At 43.4% G+C, this 15,090-nt stretch overlaps 1 protein-coding gene across 5 annotated transcripts in view; it reads right to left on the reverse strand.

Moving 5' to 3' along the window:
* Window positions 1–15,090, reverse strand: part of Rnf121 (ring finger protein 121) — a 58,241-nt gene that overhangs the window by 8,201 nt on the left and 34,950 nt on the right. For 4 of the 5 annotated variants that reach the window (XM_041676474.1, XM_041676472.1, XM_041676471.1 and 1 more), the window contains 3 exons: window positions 9,165–9,319; window positions 5,269–5,376; window positions 2,482–2,602 (listed from right to left, as the gene is read on the reverse strand). In XM_041676474.1, coding sequence (XP_041532408.1) covers window positions 2,482–2,602; window positions 5,269–5,376; window positions 9,165–9,319 — 384 coding nt within the window. The remainder of the gene's footprint in view (window positions 1–2,481; window positions 2,603–5,268; window positions 5,377–9,164; window positions 9,320–15,090) is intronic. The other variant, XM_041676475.1, reaches the window with a different exon arrangement.

The raw sequence follows: 15,090 nt of genomic DNA on the forward strand, positions 1-15,090 counted from the left end.
AGCTGCCATGTAGGTGCTGGGAATCAAACCTGGGTCCTCTGGAAGAGCAAGCAGTGTTTTTTTAATTTATTTATTTTTTGTTTTATTTTGTTTTGTTTTTGAAATGAGTTTCTCTGTAGCTTTCTTTGGAGATTGTCCCAGAACTCACTTGGTAGAACAGGCTCGTCTCAAACTCACAAAGATCCACCTGTCTCTGCCTCTCAAATGCTGGAATTAAAGGTGTGTACCACCACCGCCTGGCAAAACCAATTGTTTTAACTGCTAAACTAACTCTAGACCTTCAGTGCTTTTAGTAACAAAATTGAAATCTTGGGCTGTATACATAGCTCAGAAGGCAAAGTTCACTGACACGCAAACCTGATGCCCTGAGTTCAATCCCTGGAGCGCACATAAAGTACAGGGAGAGAAATGAGTCTACAAAGTTCTTCTCTAACTTGTATATAAGCGTCATAGCTGTGCACTGCCCCATCGTCATACGCAAATACAACAATAAATAAGATTAAAATGTTTGGCCTGTAAGGTTTTACTCTCACCTACAGACTCTCTCTAGATACTAGCCTTAGTTCCTCAGAAACATCTCCCCTTTCATGACAGAGACAGTTCAGTCAGTAGAGTGCTTGCTGCAGGAGCACACAGATCTGTTTGATCTTGAGAACCCCCATTTTACAAAGTTTCATGCAGCAGTATGTGTCTGCAAACTCAATGCAGGAGGTGGGGGTGGGGCGCAGAGAAAGACGAATGCTTGCATCTCACTGGCCAGCAAGCCTAGATGAATTGATGAGCTCATGGTTTGGTGACAGATCTTGCTGTAAAAATTAAGGTGGAGGGCTGGAGAGATGGCTCACATCGTAAAGCACTTGCTACGCAAGGCCAACGATCTGAATTCGAGCCCTGGAACCAACTTCACAATCATGTTCTCCAATCTGCACGAGTGTCACGGCACATGCATACAGTCAATAATAATTAAGAATAAATAAAACACACTTGGGAGACAGAAACAGGCAGCTCTCTGTGAGTTCAAGGTCAGCTTAGTGTACAGTACTGAGTTCTGGGAGAGCCAGAGGTACGTAACAGAGAAAGCTTGTCTCAAAAAGCAACAACAAGGAACAATAACAAAAAGAGCAAATAAAATGGAAATGATGGGGAAAGACACCTCAATTTGACCTCTGGCCTCTGCACCTGTGCACACACATACACTACACACTAGGACAGATGTGCACACTCATCATCTTCACACTGGGGAGGTAGAGACAAATTCGGGCTGGCCAGCCAGTCTAGCAAAATCTGCAAGCTCAGGCCATCTAGAGACCCTGTTTCAAAACACAAGGTGGGTGGCTGCTGAGGAGCGGCATTCGAGGTTGGCCTCTGGCTCCCGGAAATGCACGTACATACGTGTAAAAAAGAAGGAAGGAAAAACCCGACCCACACTCAGTCTTGCTGACAGGACTCTTGTGGATGCCATTCCTCTTTGTCACTCACGCCTACTCATGCAAAAGTCATTCTTTGAGGAAGCCATCTTTGAGGTCGATGAGGTCAAATGTGTCCGTAGCCATCTTTGAGGTTAAGTGTGTCAGTGTTATGTGTGTCCACGGCATCACGAGTCTTTCCTTCACAATATGTAATACACACACAGCTTCACACTCATGTGTTGCTTTAGTATTTACCTCTCTCAATAGTGAGTGAAGGCGTTTGGGGCAAGGGCCATTTTTTAACTTTTATTTTCAGATTTTGTGGGTATGACCCACTAGGTTTAATTAGTGTTGCTTGCACAAATATGCTTCATGGCTATTCACTGACACTTGGACTATCGATGGCTACACACACGACTAAAAACAACTACCTCTTTACTAGCAAAACATACTGCTGATAGTTCCTCAGAGAGGGACACGTTTGTAAGTCCAACACATAGCACAGGGCCCAGACACAAGTGAAGTATTAAAAAATGTTTCTTAAATGAATGTTAACTTCCTGCTAGGTAAGGTATTTCTTTCCTATGTTGATCCTAAAGTTAAAATTCTTAGGTACTATTTAAATTTCAAGGACGAAATCTCTAATGCATACCACCCACATCCTAAAAGTTTTTGTTTTATTTTTGTTTGCTTTTTTTGAGACAGGGTTTCTCTGTGTGTAGCCCTAGCTGTCCTGGAACACACCCTAGAGAGACCAGGCTGGCCTTGAACTCACAGAGATCTGCCTGCCTCTGCCTCCTGAGTGATGGGATTAAATGTGTTGGCCGACACCACCAGGCCCTAAAGATTTTTTATATGGCTTATCTCATTAGTAAGTAATGCTAGCCTGAGCAATACGGAGCAGTAGGAGGCACTCGTAAGGGCACAGATAGCAGTGTCTAGTGGCAGAAACCTGGAATCCTAGGGCTCAAGACTCTGAGGCCTCCGGAGAATTCTGGGTCCACGGTGCCAGTCTGGGTTACACATACAGCAAGACTTTGTTTCCACACACACAAAGCGCGGCTGAACTTACCCCTATGGTAGAAGCCATATAGTCTGCACACATTTCTGCAAAGTCCCGCTCAAGAACTCCATAGTAGAGGCCATAGAAGAGAAGAGAAATGCCAAAGTCCATCGCATCTTCTGGTTTAATCCTGCAAGGGAAGCAGCAAGGCAGTAAGGCCTGCCCTCAGACACACTGCCTGGGAATGTCAGAACTGACAGCAATTGCATAATACGTGAAGCTCCCATATGTGAAATAGTCTCTTGGGCATCCAAGGAAGCAGGACACAGCAGGATAGGAGCTTTCTCTCTTCACTTATAAGTACTGCACATAGCCGGGCGGTGGTGGCGCACGCCTTTAATCCCAGCACTCGGGAGGCAGAGGCAGGCGGATCTCTGTGAGTTTGAGACCAGCCTGGTCTACAAGAGCTAGTTCCGGGACCAGTACCAAAGCTACAGAGAAACCCTGTCTCGAAAAACCAAAAAAAAAAAAAAAAAAAAAAGTACTGCAGATAATAGCTAGGTTTTCCTCGATTTTTCTATACAACCTAAACTATTTACATCACTTTTACAGAAAGGGTTTATCAAACATAGGTTTGGAGGGGTGTTAAAATTAGTAAATACTTACATATTTGTCACTAGAGAATAGTTGTACATGAACATATTCTGTATAATGTCAAAGTTAAATTTTGGTTCAAGCCTATTTACTAAGAAAATATGGATCTTTCCTATAACATTAGTTTAAAAACTCTAAGCACCAATAATTTGTAGTCTAGAGTCTATGAATGTTGTAGAAAACTACCTTGGCTAACATACTTTTACAAAGAACTCTATGTATTCACTCATGGTTGTAAGTTATAATTCCCAAAGAAAGTGGGTAAGCTTAGTGGTCAGTGCTCATCTTACACCACTCAACCTAATCAGTGGCATAAAAATCGTCAAGTTCTGGCTAATCCTGCGCAACACCAAGGTTCAGTTCTTTACACCCATATGGCCTCACAACTGTTTGTGATGTTAGTTCCAAGGGATTCACACCCTTTTCTGGCCTCTGTAGGTTCCAGCATGTACAAATGCATGCAAAACACTCATAAATACAAAATTAAAATAGTCAGGATCTCATATAAATTAAGTAAGTAAAGAAACAAAAAAGAAACATCTTTAACCTAACGTTCGCTAGGCTTGGTGATGTCACCTTCAATCCTAGCACAGCTCTGGTTAAGACACGTGTTAAGAGTCTAAATGAACTGGAGTCTGTTTATTCTCTCAGCCTATTTTCTTTTTTGTTTGTTTGTTTGTTTTTTCGAGACAGGGTTTCTCTGTAGCTTTGGAGCCTGTCCTGGAACTAGCTCTTGTAGACCAGGCTGGTCTCGAACTCACAGAGATCCACCTGCCTCTGCCTCCCGAGTGCTGGGATTAAAGGCGTGCGCCATCACCGCCCAGCTCTCTCAGCCTATTTTCCTCCTGCAAGGAAGAGATCTAGGAGCACCCATTCACTCTATAACATAGTACTTTGCTTATTTGTCTTACAGGAAACTTTTAACCATTCTCCAGCCTAACGTGTACTGAGAAGTTAGTAGCTGTGGTGGTCTGAATGAGAAAGCCTCCATAGGCTCCTATGCTTGATGCTTGGCCCCAGTTGGTGAAACTGGAAAGGATTAGGAGGTGTAGCTTTGTTGAGGTTTCCAAAGCCCTTGCCAGGCCTAGGATCTCTCTGCCTGCTGCCTGCAGGTCAGGAAGTAAGGCCCTCAGCTACTGCTCCAACACTGTGCCTGTCTGCTCCGTCATGATGATAATGGACAAACTCTAGAACTCAGAGTAAGCCTGCACTTAGTTACTTTCCTTTATAAGAGCTGCCCTGTCACAGTGTCTCTTCACAGCACTAGAACAGTGACTAAGACAACATCTGTCCAGCCATAAATTAAGACACGAGACTCTTCCCCCATCCCTGCTTTCCCTTCTTCAGTACTGAGGATTCAACTTTGCCCATCTAGACCTAAAGTTCCACCACTAAGTTAAAACCACAGTCCATTTTTTTTTTTGGTTTTTCGAGACAGGGTTTCACTGTGGCTTTGGAGCCTGTCCTGGAACTAGCTCTGTAGACCAGGCTGGTCTCGAACTCACAGAGATCTGCCTGCCTCTGCCTCCCAAGTGCTGGGATTAAAGGCGCGCGCCACCATCGCCCGGCCACAGTCCATTTTTTATTTTTAATTTTGAGACAAGATCTGGCTTGAGCCACCCACACTGCCCACGCAGACACTGTACTTTCAATGCTGCCTTGGCCTACTGAGTAACTGGAATCACCAGGCCTGGCTGGGGCCTCCCCTTCATCTATAGTGCACGGTCAGTATTTCTTCCCTAGATAACCACCCTTCATCCTCTTCTGGACTACCGCTAACTCTGTTTTCTAGTCTCTATGTCCAGGAGTGCTTGACTTCTGTGTCATCTGTGGGCAGGAGGACCTGGTGTACATCGTCTAGAAGGCTACGACAATATAAAGCAGTAAGCCCTCAGGTGAATTTCTGCTAGTCCTAGTCTAGTCAGGCAGAAGTATACAAAGATGAAAACATTCTTAAAGGATAGAATTATGGGTAATTATGTTTACTTTTGTTATGTTTTTCCACTGAATACTAATTTTTGGAAAATATAAAAGCAATGATTTGGGACTCTAGCCTTTGTCTGTATTTAGATATTCAATGTTCTCTGTCAGCAAAACAGCACAGAGGGGTGCTACCCATACCAGGTTCTCCTTTTTAATATCCAGAACCTCCAGCCATTCTTCTCTAAATACCAGAAAAATGTAAAAGCAAAGGGTACTCACTTGAATAATAAGTTAAGACCAAAGAGGGTAAACATGACAGCCATGTAGCCGACAATGCCAGTGGCGTAGCTGATCTTATAGATTAGTAGGAACCACTTATAAACCAACCTAAAGGAAAGAGAAAAAAGTCAGCACAGTGGGCACAGAATGGTGGCCTCAGGGCCACTGGGTTACCCAGAACCCCTTCTCACATCAATGGGGGATCAGGTTCAATGCTCAGGATTTGTTGGGCACCTCTGGTTACTGCGTTCACATCTTCAACTGTAGAAATACTCCTAAGTTATCAAACCTCAAGAACATTTTGCATCTTCCTGGACCAAGAAAAGGGATCCCTAAAAATAAGTATCAGCTGACCCAAGCCACCACCTCTCAAATTTAGGTTAGTTGGGCGAGGAAGTAAAAAAAAACAAACTAAGAACCTTCAGAACACAACATGCAAAGGCTTGCTATTCTTGTCATTAGACAATCCAGGGAAGAGGACTCAGAGATAGAACTGGTTACAGTGTGTATGTGGGTCTGGTCAGGCTGTCTGCAGCTTTGCTTCCATCTATAAGGCCAATCATACTAGGAATGATATTTTTAAAATGACATATTTTGTTGGAGAAGAAATGAGAAAGGTACTCAAACAGACCCCTGACTTAATGTATTGTGTATGGCTGGGAAAGAGTAGGGTTTTCATGAGTGTGCACCCCAGGATTCAGTGACAAGCAGTGTGGAATCGGAGTGTTGAACTCCAGCTGGATTCGGGAAGGAGACAGGCTCTGTATGAACCAGACTTCTGTAAATGCTGCAGCAGTCACTGTGCTGGATGGTACGATGTCACCTTGATACAAGCTAAAGTGATCCAGGGCTGGAGAGATGGCTCAGCAGTTAAGAGCACTGGTTGTTCTTCCAGAGGTCCTGAGTTCAGTTCCCAATGCCCACAAGGTGGCTCACAACCATCTATAGTGGGACCTGATGCTGTCTTCTGGCATAAAGGCATGTGTGCATAAAGAACACTTATACAAAGGAAGGAAGGAGGGAAGGAAGGGAGGGAGGGAGGGAGGAAATGCTTCCATAAGATCAGGGCTGTAGGCCATTTTTCTTAACTAGTAATTGATGTGGGAGCGACCTACCTTCTGTGGGTGGGGTCATCCCTGGGCTGGTGGTCCTGGTTTTAAAAGAAAGAGCTGAGCAAGCCATGGAGAGCAAGCCAGTAATCAGCACCCTTCCATGGTCTCTGCATCAGCTCCCGCCTCCACGTTCCTGCCTGGCTGAGTTCCTGTCCTGACTTCCTTCAGTGATGAACAGTGCTGTGGAAGTGTAAGTCAAATCAACCCTTTCCTCCCCAGCGAAGTTGCTTTGGTCATGGTGGTTTTATCACAGCAATGTAAACCCTGTCTAAGACAGTCACTAACCATCCTATCTAAGATGACAGCCAATGAGCAGTCCAGGAATCCGCGTGAACAACCAGCCCAAGCTTTCCTTCTTCCCGAAAGCTGACTTCCTGTGTCTCGGCTGGACCCAGGGTGAACACTTAGGTGCCTGCTATCCTTCCCTGCTCTCTAAGCAGGCTTCTCAGGCTACGGAAAGATCCCAACCACTCTGCAGTACTGAACTAAAAACCACACACAGCCATCAGATTTACACTGGCCATAAGGGAAAGAGAAAGCAGAAAAGACACAGAATTTTAGACTTCTACTCATCTTACATTCATTCGTAAGCTTTTACTTGCTGAGATGGATCACATCATATTTCTGGAATAAGTTCACTTCTTTGCACAAATGGTAAAAGCAAATTACCTATCTCACTGTGGTGTATGGAGCCTATTTCCTGTAACATACATGTTAAAGTTAGATGAATAAAGAATGTCATTTATGAAAATGGGAAGCACCATCAGTGTCATGTACTATTATAAAACAACTTTCCATATTGCTAACAGTACTTCAATCATCCTGTTTGCCACTGGTAACTTTATGTATTTGTGTGGCACAAGTGTGGAGGTCAGAGAGCAACTCTGCAGAGAAGGTACTCTCCTACCTTTACTGGGTTCTGATCAAACTGGTCACCAGGCTTAAGCAAGCAGTGTCTTTATCAGCTGCATCATCTCACTTTATGTAATGCAAGCTGCCCTTGAACTGGTTCTCTGGAGCCCGGTAACCTCAAACTCACAATCATGTCTCCTTGGGGCTCAGGCCTATATCACCGTGCCCAGCACTTGGTCACCCATATATGATAGTGTGCTTTAATTCTGGAAAATAGCTTTATATGAAATTGAGCATTTATCACATTTTTAGGGATGAACAATTCAAGGCTCAGAAAGGCAAGGCTCTGCTCTTCACAAGTTACAATGCTGGGTATTCCCACCCCGTATCCACCTGCTCTTCACAAGTTACAATGCTGGGTATTCCCACCCCGTATCCACCTGCTCTTCACAAGTTACAATGCTGGGTATTCCTACCCCGTATCCACCTGCTCTTCACAAGTTACAATGCTGGGTATTCCCACCCCGTATCCACCTGCATTCTCACAGTGACAGTCAGGTCAGAGAAAGGTGTGTAGTAAACAGAACACACAAGGCACACAAGGAGTAGTCCGCAAACAGGGAGACTGTGGGTCAGGCTAGGCAGCTCCTGGTAGGTGTCAGACCATGCACGCCTCTCATGGCACTTACCAGATGCACTCCAACAGGTGCTTTCTCCTCCATTAAACCAAGCACTCCTTGAGGGCAGGGACCATGTCTTATCCAGCTCTGTACCCCAGCGCTCACCAAAGGGCCTGGCACACAGTGGGTGCTTGTTGAATGAATGAGTGAGAAAAATATCTTTTCCTGTCTGGTATGGATCTTAAATGACCCCACAAGCTGGTTGGGAGGATTAAACAAGAGACACACTTGGATAAAACAAAGGGTTATAGAAACAATGGCTTTGTCACTGCAAATTTGCTGATAGTCATTCATTCATTCAACAAAAATTCAATGCCAGACCCTGTGGGGGAGACAGAGACTCAAAATAACAGCTTGTTGGAAACTGTGATGAGTTCAATAATGGCAACTGCAGGGTCTTAATAAACAGCATAATGGGAGACCTAATTCCGAGGTGAGAGAAGGGGCCGCAGGAAAGGTTGCTAACGTGAGACCACGACAATCACAGAGCCTTGTATGCGGTGTGGACTTTTAACACCAACAAATCAGGATGTAAAGCATCAAGTGAAGGACAGGAAAATATTGGCGATTCTGAAAATGGGGCTGGGGAGTGGGTCTCCCAATCAGCTTGTTTTAGAGAGGCCCTGCACCAATGCATTTTGGCAGACAGACCAAAAAATATGTATTTTTTTAAAAAGGCTTTTTGATTTCCATTCTAAACCCATCTTCCTCCCCTTCCATGCTTTCCAACAGATTCACTTCAAGAATCCCAGGCTTGGGGGCTGGAGAGATGACTCAGAGATTAAGAGCATTTGCTGCCCTTGCAGAAGATCAAGTTCAGTTCCTGTAAGTCAGTTCAGAGTCTGTAACTCCAATTCCAGGGGATCTGATGCCCTCTTCTGGGCTTCACAGGTAGTACATGCAAGCACACGGTCCACTTAAGATACACACAGATAAAACACTCAAACGGATATATATATTTTTTTAATCTTAAAAAGAAGAAACCCAGGCGATGGTGGTGCACACCTTTAATCCCAGCACTCGGGAGGCAGAGGCAGGCAGGTCTACAAGAGCTAGTTCCAGGACAGGCTCCAAAGCCACAGAGAAACCCTGTCTCAAAAAAACCACAAAAAAAAAAAAGAAGAAGAAGAAGAAAAAGAAGAAGAGGAGGAGGAAGAAAAAGAAGAAGAAGAAGAAGAAGAAGAAGAAGAAGAAGAAGAAGAAGAAGAAAGACACACAGAGAGAGAAAACCAGGCTTTACCCAAATTCTTACCTTGGTGTTGTTTGTACGAGAGGTTTCCGTGTGGCTCGGAAGGTGACAAAGGCCGTGACAGCAGAGAAGAAGACCCAGATCACCAAGAACCTCCACCAGTGCAGCTTCACTGTGAAATAGAGGGGAACAACCCACATCTGAAAGAGGGTCACCATCTGAAACAAAACACAAGCACTTCAGCTCCAGACTGCCCCCTGCAGGCCCATCCAGAAAGCTCTATGTGTAGCCTATCTTCTCTTACATTTCCAATTTTGTTGTTGTTTTGAAACAGGTCTCACTGTGTATCCCTAAGCAGGCTTGGAACACACGTGACTTGTCTTCCTTAGCCTCCCGAGGGCTGAGATTAAAGACATATGCCACCAAACCCAGTTACATCTCGGTTTTGTGTAATGCACCTCCGTAAGTGTGATCAAAATTAGAAAGCAGGCACGACACCTGACTCTCCCATTTCATCCTCACTAAACTATGCCAGACATACACTTTCCTTTCCATTTAGATCTTGCTACCTCTTACCAAGCTGCTCCAACTTTTTTTGTTAGGTCCTCTGCACCTACGAGGAAAACTGGAAGAGACCCATGCTTCCCCTCGGGTACTTAGCCTTCCCGCCTTTCACGCATCCAGAGCCTTTGGTCTAACTCCCACCCAGGATTGTCTGCGGTGCTGGGCTACACGAAACAAGTCTTGACCTCACTCTTGGTTAACGACGAGGCCGTATTCACCTATTTACTACATACAGTACAAAGTGATGCCAGGGAACTGGAACACAAGAGGCATCAATAAATTTGGACAAATAAGTTAAAAGTAAAATTCCCTAGCAGAGAGGCACATTTCCTCTTCAGTAGTGCCTATCTGTGCAGCCTACAGGCACAGGTCTGCAGTCCCCACTGCTCAGGAGGCTGGGGCAGGAGCACTGCTAGTTCAAGGCCAGTCTAGGCAACTTGGTGAGAACCTGTCTCAGAGCAGTGCAAATGGTCTGAGGACATAAACCTAGCTCAGCAGTCAAGTGTGGCTGAGCGCCGCAGGTTTGACCCAGGCCCTCAGCACTCCAACCCCAGCACTGCCTATCACACTTGTTAGGGGAAGGTACAAATGCATGAAACAGCTCTCAGAACAGCACACCTTCAACCCCAGCACTCGGGAGGGAGAGGCAGGTGGATCGGTGAGTTGAGTTTGAGGCCAGCCTGGTCTCAATAAATAGATAAATAAATTTCCTTTGGGAATTTCTAGACTTTAAATATAATGTAAGTCACATATACAATTTAAATTTTTTCAACATTTAAAAAATACAAGTGATATTAATTTTAATAACATGTTTTACTTAGCTCAATATACCTTAAATATTCTCACATGTAAAAAATATTTCAGCATACACAAAACATTAATGTCACTATTTGTGCTGGGTAGTGATCTCAGGACCTTGTTCATGACTACCTGTGAGAAATGTTCCCAACCACAAAATGCTAAAATCATTAATTATTTTACTTATTTTGGACTTTGAAACCAGATCAGCATTAACAGCACATTTCAAGCGCTCCTAAGTCACAAGACTGGTAGCTGCTACCGTGAATGGCGCAGCACATTTTACAGTTTACTTCTCTCTTAGTCTTCTATGCTCAGAAAATACCTAGTTGGTTTTTATCTGTTTCTCGGAAATTCTTTTCTGTTTTCATTTATTTATTTGTTTTTAGTTAGTATACAAAGTAATGAGTTTCATATATATATATATATATATATTTTTTTTTTTTTTTTGAGCAAGGGTCTCATTTATCCTACACTGACCCTGAACTTCTAATGCTCTTGTCTCCACCTCCCAAGTGCTGGGACTGCACGTGATACACCACTATACCTGGTCTAGGGAATGCTGGAAATGGAACTCCAGGTGTTGTACATGCTAGCAACTGTTTCTGCCTCCCTCTTAAGCCATTTTCATACATATAAACTTAGTTCCTATGCCCTTAATTCGTGTATATGTATGTGGTCCATGTCTAATGTGTGCAGGTATGCTCGCCTGTGTCTCAACACACGTGTGGAAGCCAGAGGTTGGCATCTAGTATCTTCCCTTATCTTCTCCTCTGCCTTATTTATTGAAACCCTGTTTCAATGAACCTGGAGCCCACTTTTTAGGTGGACTGGCTAGAACGTCAGTGAGGCCCAGGGTCCAGCTTGGGGATCACAGAAGCATGATGGCGTTCCTGGCTTCTATTTGGGTGCTAGGGATCCAAGCTGAGATCCTCATGCTTCCTCAGCAAATACTTGACCTACTGAGCCACCTTCCAAAGTCCCTGCCTTAGTGTTTAAGTATTATTTTACAGATTAGAACAGAGAGGAGCCTGGCGGTAGGCACACACCCTTGGTAGGCAGAGGCAAGTGGACCTCTGAGTTCAAGGCCAGTCTGGTCTACGGACCAAGTTCCAGGACAGTCAGGGCTAAAGAGAGAAACCCTGTCTTGAAAAACAAACCAACAACAACAAAAGAAACACTGGGAAAGGCCAAGAAAAGACATGGTACCAAACAAGCAAAGACTCAAACTGAGAGTGAGAAGGGGTCTTGCTCTTCACTGTCTGCTTTGACAGGCTCACTGGGACTGTGGACAAACAGCAGACATAGACACTAGCACAGAATCACACCAAAAGGTCTGGCCATGCTCCCTTCTGTAAAGAAAGAAGAGGAATTCCTGTTCTTTCAGGCTTTGAACATCTGGGATATGGTGTATGGTACAGAAGCAGCCATCCTGGCTGTCCTGGAACTCGCTCTGTAGACCAGGCTGGCCTCAAACTCAGAGATACGCCTGCCTCTGCCTCCCATGTGCTAGAACTACAGGCGGAGTCACCTAGAAAAGTTTAAAGCAGAAAGAGACAAATTAAAAAAAAACCAATACAAAAAAAAATCTGTGGTAGTTTGAATGTAAATGAAAGTAACTGGCTCCCTTAAGCTCATAGAGAATGGCACTAGTAGGGGTGACTTTGGTGGAGGTGGGATTTGAGGTCATATATATATATATATATATATATTTCAAGTCATGTCCAGTGTCTCAGTTCACTTCCTGTTGCCTGCAGGACCAAGATTTAGTTCCTTCTTCAGCACCACGTCTGCCTGCATACCACCATATCCCACCCTGATGAAAATGGACTAAACATCTGAAATTGTAAATCACCCAATGAAACATTTTCCTTTCTAAGAGTTGCTGTGGTCAAGGCGTCTCTTCCTAGTGAAACCCTAACTAAGACAAACCCTGTCAAGAAAAACTACATAAATAATGAATGAGTTCTCAAGAACACTGACTTTGGGGCCAACACAAGTCTGAAAGGCCAGAGGAGAAACAGCATTACTGTTGTCTGGACAACAGCTAGTTAATTAAATGGGGGGTGGCACTGTTAAATCACTGAATCTGGTTTTCCTCTGAATTTCAGAGAGTACACACTACACAACAATGTATCATAAAATACATGGTTTTTTTTCATACACAGTATAGGACAAGCTGCACCAGAAACAAATCAGTACAGGCATAAAAATCTCAGTAGGGGAAAAACATATTCTGTAGAATTCTGCCAAACAAAGGAACTGAACAGGCTGTGGGCAAAGCTAATGAAGGGGAATTAAGGAATGAATTATAAATAATACTTATGCCAAGATACTGTAAATTATGAAAAGAAAATTTTAACTTTTTCTTTTTGAAACAGTTTTGCTGTGTGGCCCACTGTTCTGGAACAGATCAGGCTGGCTTGAAATCACAGAGATCCACCTGGCTCTCTCTGCTCAGTGCTGGGATTAAAAGCAGTGTGCCACCATGTCTGACATTTTTTTATTTAGAAAAAAAATGTATCATATGTGTGTGTGTAGGTCAGAGGACAACTTGCAGGAATATGTTCTCCCCTCCCAGCATATGACTTCTCTCTTCTCTTCTCTTCTCTTCTCTTCTCCTCCTCCTCTTCTTCTTCCTCTCTCTCTCTCTCTCTCTCTCTCTCTCTTCTCTCTCTCTCTCTCCTGCTGCTGCTGCTGCTGTTGTTGGATTTGATTCCTGTTCCCCACTTGTGCAGAGGACTGTGATCTGTCCCTAAATGAAAAGCCTTTATTTTACTCAATTCTGAGCTAGTGTGATTCTACTTTATAGCATCCATCTACATCTGGTACCCATGTGAATTCCAGGACCAGCCCTAAAGGTCTCCCACCCCTACCTGTATGGCTTGATTCCACCTACTAAGCAGTTTGTTTGTTTGGTCAAACCCCACCACAGTGGAGCTACCATGTGATGACATGGCAATTTCCCTGGCACATGTACCATTGTGTCCATTCATGTCCCTCACCCCCTCTTTCCCTGCTGCATGGCTCATTGTTCTCTAGCTCCGAGTTCCTTAACGTTCTGATATTCTGGCCACCAAAAACCTCTCTTCATGTACAGAATTGATTTAATTGCTCTTGGTGCCAATGTGGAACTGAGCGGGACTATTCATGTCCCCACTGGTTGCGTCTCTCCGCCATGCACCTGCGACTACAACACCTGCTGGCTAATAAAGATTATTACATCTACAACAATTGACTGAAATCTCATAATGGAGGTAACTTTATTTGGTTAATAAATAAATAAATAAATTTGAAAGTTACATAATTGCAGACAATATTACTATCTAGGAATTAATAACCCTTTTGCTTATACTATGGATGGTATTCTGCAAGGTTTATATGGTTTTTCTGATGCATCAATTTATTGGATACTGGAACTTAGCTTTGTTTTTCATATTATATCCTTAAGAAAATGGTTTGATAACAGAGCCAAGAATCAAGCACTTTTAGAAACAATACAGTCTTTATAGACTAATAATGAACTAGCTGACCAGATTAATAAAATCAAAATCAAAAATCAAAAGTTAGATGAAAAATTAATACCATTAAAAATGGTAACAATTTGACAAACAAAATTCAATCCATGTCAAAGGGTGCTGAGAAATTATCTGAAAGGATTCATACTGTTGAATTTGGCAATCAAAATCTGTTGAAAAGTTGTAAGTTAGCAGATAGAATATCTCTGAAGGAAGGCAATCTGCACGCCATCCAAATGATATCCAAAGATAAGAAGTTATCCTTAATGGAAAAATTTCATACCTTGGAATCCTACGTGCAGAATGAGGACCAGACGTTATGTGTGTCAGTGAAATCATTAGAAATACTCACAGGTCAAGAGAGTCAGGCTTTACAAAAGACAATGGTAAAAAATTTGAAACGATTGAGAAAATTATCAGAGCTGATGAACAGGGAGAGAAGGTAGAAGCAAAGGATTTAACTCACCAGTACCTACTAGAGTCAGAGATAACTTACCAAAGGTTTTAGCTTCCTACCTCTGACAAACCATCAAGTTTTAAACGCCCGCCGGGTGGTGGTGGCACAAGCCTTTAATCCCAGCACTCAGAAGGCAGAGGTAGGCAGCTCTCTATGAGTTCGAGGCCAGCCTGGTCTAAAAAGCTGGTTCCAACATAGGATTCAAAGCTACAGAGAAACCCTGTCTTGAAAAAAAAAAAAGTTTTAAATGCCCAAAAGGATCCAAAGACTGTAGATGAAAACCCATAGGTTTGAGCGATCTAAAAGAAATTAAGCAAGCAGTAGTATCTTCTGGCTTGCATTCACCATTTGTTAGGGAGATGGTAAAGACATGGGCTCCCAGCAATAAGGCTATTCTACACAATTGGTTTCAATTAGTGTCAGTGATCCTGGAAGATGGACTGCAACTAATGTGAAAATGCTATTGGCAACAAGAGACAAAAATTTTACAACAGAGAAAAGCAAAAGGACTTGAGGCTTCCCAAGATCAAATTCTTGGCAAGGGCACTTATGCTGACCCACAAGATCAAACTCTTTACAATGAACACATCTTGTCCCTATGCCACACAACAGCCTTAAATTCTTGGAACAGGATTCCAAAACCAGGAAAACA

The sequence above is a fragment of the Microtus oregoni genome, unplaced genomic scaffold (assembly GCF_018167655.1).
Source record: "Microtus oregoni isolate MIOR12 unplaced genomic scaffold, Mior012 000027F_ref0000203, whole genome shotgun sequence".
In the NCBI taxonomy this organism is placed as follows: Eukaryota; Metazoa; Chordata; class Mammalia; order Rodentia; family Cricetidae; genus Microtus; species Microtus oregoni.